General features: G+C 46.0%; 2 protein-coding genes across 2 annotated transcripts; one reads left to right on the top strand and one right to left on the bottom strand.

The window, feature by feature from the left end:
• Positions 1–967: 967 nt before the first annotated feature.
• On the bottom strand, positions 968–1915 carry GGS25DRAFT_480706 (uncharacterized protein). Its single transcript, XM_049260106.1, has 2 exons — positions 1522–1915; positions 968–1446 (listed from the first exon to the last, which is right to left on the bottom strand). Exon 2 carries the CDS (start codon positions 1282–1284, stop codon positions 997–999), a length of 288 nt encoding a protein of 95 aa, XP_049118711.1. The 5' UTR covers positions 1285–1446; positions 1522–1915; the 3' UTR covers positions 968–996.
• Positions 1916–5509: 3594 nt separating this feature from the next.
• On the top strand, positions 5510–6934 carry GGS25DRAFT_174070 (uncharacterized protein). The gene is made up of 3 exons (XM_049256582.1): positions 5510–5774; positions 5834–6238; positions 6508–6934. The coding sequence occupies exons 1-2, from the start codon at positions 5604–5606 to the stop codon at positions 6224–6226; spliced, it is 564 nt and encodes a 187-aa protein (XP_049118710.1). The 5' UTR covers positions 5510–5603; the 3' UTR covers positions 6227–6238; positions 6508–6934.
• The last annotated feature ends 966 nt before the right edge of the window (positions 6935–7900 follow it).

Raw genomic sequence — 7900 nt, 5'->3', positions numbered from 1 at the left:
ACTTTTCTCATCGTCCACTAACTAAGCCAATATCTCTTCAAGTGCGTCCCTGTTTGTCTTGTCAGCTAATGCATACCTTGTCGGCTCACTCACCATTTTTTTCTCTCTCTTTCTTTAAGGCTACGGAGCCGAAGCGTATAACAATCAATATGGCCTAGTGTTCATCCAGGCTGCGCAGAACCTTAGATGGAGGTATCTTGGTGCCTGATGGCTAGTTTGATTGGCGGTGCAATACAACATAACTACTGTACATGCACTACATAGTAGTACATACCTACCTACCTTGGAATTGGAAACACACGCTACGATCATTAGTGATAATCAAGACGGGCCAAGCTAGGCTAGAATCAGAGCAGTAAGTTTCGGGCCTAGCGATCCTTTTTGCGAAGGCGAATTTTTGAAAGTTTTTTTTTTCTTATGTCTATACCTTTCTCGTCCTCTCTTGTTCGGCGGTAGCCGAATTCTTGGAAATGAGTCTCTCTATTGCCCAGAATATTACCCGATAAGCAGTGCGTCCCATTCGGTTGGGACGAAGGTTCGGGATCGTGAGGATTAGGTATTATCACGAGGAGGGGTGGAAGGGTGTTCTCCAAAAGAGTTGGATTCGAATCCGGGCCAGAACATCTTACCTACCTACGTAGTAGTTGCTTACTATCCCCAACAGCCTAATTTCTTCAAACTACAGTGCATTTATCTAGGTCACAGGGCTTCTCGTTTATTAAGCTGAGAAATGTGAGATATCGTCAGCCGTGTTCGTCCGCTTTGGGGTATAGAGTGCTTGTCTAGGGAGTTGAACCATGTGGTAATCAGCTGTAGAATCTTTTCTTGTGCCGACTATTATGGCAGGGCTCGTATGCAGGAACGGCATAGTCGCAGTACCCATGCTTGAAAAGTATATCCGTCAAAGATCTTTTATTTGACAGAACACGTAGATTTGTCATATCGTGAGTCGGCGTCGGGTATAAATGTTGGCCATTATTAAGGTACCTTGCCTAACTATCTACGTGTAGCCCACCACCCATCCCATGATGATGATACCAGTGCTCTGGGGCCTAATATTGGTGCCTTGCAGGCCTCCTTGCAGGGGAAGCAGCAGAAGAAGAGGAAGAAGAGGCTAAAGCTGGTATGTAGTATCACCTCAGACGAGACCCTCCGTGGGCGTGAACTGCTGTCCCCCAGAAGTGAAGTGTGATTCATGTCGCTTACCGGCAGGAGACTCTGGTCACATGAGCATCGACCTACGTCGTTGTGCATCGCCAAGACAAAAAGGAGGAGCCAGTACATATGTATGTGCCGTATTGAGTGGTCAAATTATCTGGATGTAATCATGCTGTATTTTTCTTGTCTTAATTACGCATATTGCGCCATAATTGCACGATAATTGTGAGTTTGTTGGACGATGGACCACCTATGTGTATGACTGGGTAATAAGGCATGTATGTACCTACCCAGAATCCCAGATGTTCATTAATACCTACTATTACCTAGTAGTAGTTTAACATTGAAGGACACGGCCCACCTGTTTGGTCCTTTTGACAATAGATTTCTGGAGATTCCAAACTTGCTAGCGATCTGGAAACGAAGTTCAAGACTATGTACCTACCCTAGGTGGTGTAGGTACTCAGTACTAGTAAAAGTACTGTAAGGAGAGAGGCTAGGTCAGATAACTACATTAGCAATCATAATTTCATTCTTAGCATTGGATATTTCCAGGTTAAGTAAGGAGGTGGTCAAAATAGATTTGCGACTGGGTTTAAAATGTGTACTATGTAAGTGTCAACGGCGTACGGCGTACTGTCAGATATCATATCATCTACTCATCGCAAGGCTAAGCCTTAACTCTAGTTCCACAGATCTCGACTGTCTATCAAACCAGGTGTATGCTGGGCGTATGCTGGGTATGATGCTGGGTATGATGCTGGGTATGATGCTGGGTATGATGCTGGGTATGATGCTGGGTATGATGCTGGGGTCCTGGAGAATACGCGAGTGTTTTAAGAACTAAAAAGAGATTAATTAGCTATCATAATGTAAGAGTGAGGATTATTAATCGGCACATTGTTCTGCTAGCTCGACACTAAACATGGGCGTTACCCTAGGTCCCTAGGTAACTAGTTCTGGGCGGTTCTGGGTAGCTCGAGGGTGCTAAGAGCCTTAGCCTTAAGGCTCTGATGTTACCTTAAACGAAAGCGAAAGAGAATTTAATTCCCGTCAAATTTCCAGTACAGTGTACATAGTACATATTTGTGCCTCGCATCGGGGTTTTGCCCGAAAGAAAACAGCCTTTCCCCAGTTAGATCCTTGCCATCAACCCCGGATTATGAGCAATCCCCCAATGACATTTCGATATTCATCAGGACATTTGCACCAACCAAGGACACTAAGCACTAATACAGTTAGCGTAAAGACCCTTGAAATCTCAAGGCTCTTATGGTCAATGTTCATAACTACCTAGGTACATACAACACCAACAAAAAGCCCATGAAGATATAAGTACCCTGTTCCTTAGTATCCGTTTTGTTATCCACCGTCGCTGCCGCAAACCAGGTTGGGATAATCGTGGTCAATTCGGTAGAAGCCGTATCTCTTTTTTTTCTAGTCCTTTCTCCTTTTTTTTTTTTTTTTTTTTTTTTTTTTCCAAACTCCAAAATCTTCAATGTTCTTCTCAATGGTAATACTACTAACTAGTAGTAATGAACTTTTAACATTCTTGTCACTAAAAATACAACATACCTAACCTACACACCTCTTCAGTGTGCCTAAGCGACGATCAATCCCAATTTAGCAACTTCTCCTGCGAGTATATCCCTTTCGGTCTTCATACGTCGTGGCCCCCAAGTTACACAAAGATTTTCATTCGTCCGACCAGGAGTTGCATTCGCTGCATTCGATGCATTCGATTTCATGTAGTAGTAAATGTAATACGGGTCATACTGTTCGATATCCTGAATAGGGGCATCGGGAGCATCGGGAGCGTCGGAATACCTAGGTATATTGAAACTGCTATCGGTTTTATGCATATGTATTGGTTTATACAGTTGGTTCTACGAATATCAATGATGATATGTAGTGTCCCATGTATGTGGATGTGGATGTTCACATATAGGCTCTGCTGTATGGCTCTGCTGTATGGCTCTGCTGTATGGCTCTGCTGTATGGCTCTGCTGTACTCCGTAAGGTACGTTATCTACCTATAGAAACAACATGGAGATGCATGCATGCTTAGGTACCTACGATATCATATTCGACCCCAATTTGATCTTCCAAGGTTGATACATAGTTGATAGGTAAGGAGGTCAAGTCCTTTTCGGAGGGTCTATCTGCCGGACCTCCGTTGACGCATTGCGCATTGTCGCTCTGCTGCCTCTGCACCTGGTCTGGGGCATTACTACCTAGGGTACTATGATATGATTGATATCCGTATATATATCAATATATCGACTACTATAATAGCTGCTCATGGAAGTGCGCCCAGAGGCTACCCATAGGTCTGGCTCGATGGCTCGTTTGGTAATAGGACAACCGAACATTGGCATTGTCTTCTATGCAGCCTATCTTCCCACCTCGACCAACAAAAGTACGGCTTCCGTTTTACAGCTATTGGAACATTGAAAAGGAATGTGGAACTTACCAAGCTTGTATATCTCAGGGTCGTATCAGCTAAAACCCCGCATTCTATATGCTTGGCATTGCCTTATCATACCAATGTATGTAGTTCATAGACGGCTGTGCATGACTACCTGCACTAGGTGGACATGTAGTAACAGCATTGGCTGATACAGTGATACCTACATAACTAATGTTGATACAGAGACCTCAGTGCTGTACGTAACACTTAAGTAAAAGTTCCTAAGCCTAGTTGGCTTTTAACCTAGTTGGTTCAGTAAGCCGCTGTCAAGAGTCACCCTCTCAGGTACTATGTATGTAGGCATGCTGTGCCATCCCCTATCCCATGTTCTACTAAACTACTTAGGAATAACTACATACATACCTACACAGTTAATGAGGATTGTGAACCTTGTAACGAACCAAAAGATACATGTAATAAAATAAAATACCGGAGAATTCGTCGTCAGCCGCATTCCAGTTCAGTCATGGATAGGTACACAGCTTACAAAGTACTACTAAACGAGTCTCATACATACAAATATCTGACATGGATTCCATACACGAGAATAACATGGGTTAAACCCATGACGTTGGTTGAAACTTGGTTGTCCTCGATCTACAATGGCGATCATACACACTCCAGATTTCTCGAGGGTCGTTTTAGAATTGCTCACTGTTCGCTAGTGTAAGTAGTATGTAGCTCCAAGAGAGCTGTTGGATTGAAAGGACTCTGCCGTGCATACCGAAAAAACCCTCTCGGGGGGCGTCGACTCAATAATTACCTTACCTACCATGGATGCTGCTGCCGCTGCATGTCTAGCCGCTTGAAGTCGTCTCTCCGTGCTGACTGAGCCATTTGTTTCATGGATCTTTTTCTTTGAGTCATTCAATGGAACTTGAACAACATACATACCTACACATAATTCTAGGTATGTATGTAGGTATGGATGTAAGATAATCGTAGGCAGGTACCTACCTAGCCTACCAACACAACCTACCTAGGATGATACCTAGGATAATTAATAACTAAACTACCTTGAGCCTGTCGAACAGAAGACGACACGTCATGTTACACATCGAAATGCCTTGTTGCCCCTGTCAAAACATCGAACCACAGCCGTCAACTAACTGGAACCGACCTGCCAGCCTACCTAGCAACGACACCTACGTCCCTACTATCTAAGTGGTAGACGCTGACTCTTACCTATAGTTGAAATTTTTACAGGTGACACAGCACTAGCACTACTACCCAATATAGGCACTGGACTCCTTGGAATCAGGATCGAATATAGTGGAATGCATGTTGTTGTATGGCGCATTAGGTAGGCAGGCAGGCAGGTAGGAGATGTCGTGCTGTCCTCCTTTCTTTCTTGTATATGCAGCCGCAGAAGATGGCAATATATCTATCGTACCAGCTTGTCTGCCTTACTGCAACGCAATATCTGCTCCGTCGCCCGTGATCGGCCGTTACCGTGACACAATTTCGCTCGGGCTTCTTCGCTTGGGTTGTTGTTGTTGTTGTCTTCTTTCCGTTGCCGCATGGCCCCTCGTGTTGTGCAAGAAGACGCATCTGAGACTGCATCACATCTAGGAACAGCAAAGGAATACTAGGTAGGTACCTACTTGGGTATGTTGGCACGAAAGCAAGAACCAAGCATAAGAGTTGTGATGAGGCGAAACATCCCGTTACACGACGGGGCCAGACTCGCCATCGCCTACCTGTGCATGTCGGGTCTAGAGCTCAGTTTTCATTAATCTGTAATGGCAGTCGGCATTGTCCGTAGAATGAATGTGCTTTACCTACTACTACGCATGGGTAGCTAGGTAGCTAGGTAAGGTGCATAAACTACATCTCACATTAGACGGCTTCCCTGATTCGCCTTTGTGCAGGACCAGTCCGTGGCTGCGAGACAGCATCTCCTCCCTATCTACAGCCTACCTAGCTACCTACCTAGGTAGGTATCTCGAACGTCAGCCCAAGAGTCAAGTTCCTGATGAGAGACACAAGATTAGGTAGCCGTAGAACCTTGACAGAGCCATGTTTCTGTTATATCATCATCATCATTTTTTTTTTTTTTTTTTTTTTTTGCTTTTCCTTTTTTTGCGAGGGCAAGCCACGAGCTTCCCACGTTCTGGAACTTGAAGAAAAACTAGCGATCGCCTATGTACGCCTGAACCTTTGGAGACTTTTTAGCTAATACATATGTCACGACTGACTTGAAAGGCCGCCACTTTGATTGGGGGGGGGGGGCTGGCTTGCTGCCAATACCAATTCCTACGTCAACTTCACGTTATGGTTTCTCAACGTGGCTACTACAACGCCCTGCTGCAGGATCACGCTGCTTCGCTTTGCTTTCAAGGTTATAACGACACACCACCCTTCGTCTTCTTCTTCTTCTTCTTCTTCTCTTTGGGGCATACAGTGCATAGGCCCAAGTTTGATGTGGCTTGCCGTCAGCAATGGGCGAGAAATTCTCCACGCTTCCTCTCATTGGCCTCCCCGCACCGACGCAGCGGTTCTCATTTCCCATCACACTTACGGCTGCAGGTTTGGTTTTTTTCTTTACCTAAGCTTGGGAAGGGAAATAGGGTCGTTGGCATTTCACTGACCTTTTAGGTACATACATAGGTATGTATGTACGAGCTTTTTTTTTTTTTTACCGGGACTTGGATCGTACAAAATGTACTCTCTGAGACGCTAATGTTACGCATTACCGTTGTCTGTGTTCTGTGTCCCTTGCCTCCTGTGACTAGGTTTAGCTGAAAGGGAGAGGTCCGAAAGGGCGGGCAGCAGCTTTCGATCCCTGGCCTAGCTGCCTACAGTACATAGGTAAACACCATACATCCATCCTTCCTGACATGTAGATGCTGGGGCTAATGATACTTGGTCGCTTCCAGCCGCTTGGGAACCGCTGTCCCGCTCTCAGCTCAGCTTAAACAATGCATGCAAACCCTGGCCAGCAGCGTCGAGACTCTGGCATGAAGGCCTTTGTTAGGGTATCCGCCTGTCCCACGGGGGGTTTTTAGCTATACCTAGTAGCACACGGGAGGAAGATATATTCCTTGCTTGCACCAACTCCTCCCAATCCGCCGGATGGGAGTCATCTCCGAGCAAAGGGTTCAGCAGCAGAAGGGTCGCGGTAGCGCTGCAGTACACATGTAGGCAGAACGACGTGTGACGGGAACTACGGGTTACCTGTGTCGAGCCGCCGAAATTGTCCGTAGTCGGGTCCTCTCCTAGTTCTAGGTGAGAGAACGCACGGGACTGCGATACCGAAAGGGGGGTTTATCTGGGGGGAAAACTTCTTCTGAGGTTTCACCCAACCTTAGGTACGGCTTCGGGAATAAACCAACCTCTTTCACAGAGGGAAAGCTGGGCAATTGAGATATGGGCCACTGCCTATCTATCTATCTATCTATCTAGGTATCCATATCATACGCGAGGATGAACTACTACCTACATACATACTCGCCACCCCTATCTTGGGTTACGAGGGGCTACCGCATTTACATAGGGCCCAAGCTGTAAGGGGCCCGAGGAAGACACAGTAGATGCCTCGGTACCGTCCAAGGGCAGAATCCCATTACCTGGCAAGCTTGCCAGACCACCTCCAATCATCGCTCGTCATTTGTAGAAGGATCTTAATAAATCAGGCCATTTCGAACTTTTGATATGATGTGTGAAGATAATAACTACCCTGGGAATTGAAATTGTGTATCTACATACATACATACATACCTACCTAGACGTCACGCGCGAATGTCTACGGTAATAACGTGCGAGGGCCGGGACTTTGGGGAAACGAAATGCAAACCCTTTTTTGCCTCCAGCGCATCCGATCTCGAATGACGATGGTGACGATGGTGACGATGATGGTGATTGAAATTTTTATTCGCCCCCTACGATAGGAGCCCAGCGTGACACTCAAGCCCGGCATATCTGAACCCGATGGTTGTCAGGTTAAGTGGCTGGGTGTGCGACCGATAAGAGAGAGAAAGAGAGCGAGAGACGTAACCCTCCGCGTAAGGTTGTGTGTGGCAGCATGACGCCTCAAATTTTTGCTCTTGCTCCCCCCCCCCTCCCCTCCCTCATTTCTCTATCTCTCTAATACTGTGTACCTAGAACTCTCTATACGGGTAATTGGATTTGGTGTGTGACGCTCGGCAAGAAAAATTGCTTGTCTCTCCTAGGTATCGAGAAAGGACAAAGCAAGCAAGCACCCGAATCGCGATTCAGATCGTTCATATCGCCCAAACGCATGCACCCTTACTCCGATCTAGCTGGTGGTAT

This window comes from Hypoxylon fragiforme, assembly GCF_022984875.1.
Source record: "Hypoxylon fragiforme strain CBS 206.31 chromosome Unknown GGS25scaffold_3, whole genome shotgun sequence".
NCBI classification, from domain to species: domain Eukaryota; kingdom Fungi; phylum Ascomycota; class Sordariomycetes; order Xylariales; family Hypoxylaceae; genus Hypoxylon; species Hypoxylon fragiforme.
The sequence above is the reverse complement of the archived record's forward strand: the minus strand, read 5'-3'. Positions and strand labels throughout refer to the sequence as shown.

Bases quoted from the DNA above. Each gene is read 5' to 3' on its own strand.
- GGS25DRAFT_480706 (XM_049260106.1), bottom strand. From the start codon at position 1,284: ATGTACTGGCTCCTCCTTTTTGTCTTGGCGATGCACAACGACGTAGGT.
- GGS25DRAFT_174070 (XM_049256582.1), top strand. From the start codon at position 5,604: ATGAGAGACACAAGATTAGGTAGCCGTAGAACCTTGACAGAGCCATGT. The intron at 5,775-5,833 runs GTACGCCTGAAC...CTGACTTGAAAG, and splicing joins AAAAACTAGCGATCGCCTAT to GCCGCCACTTTGATTGGGGG.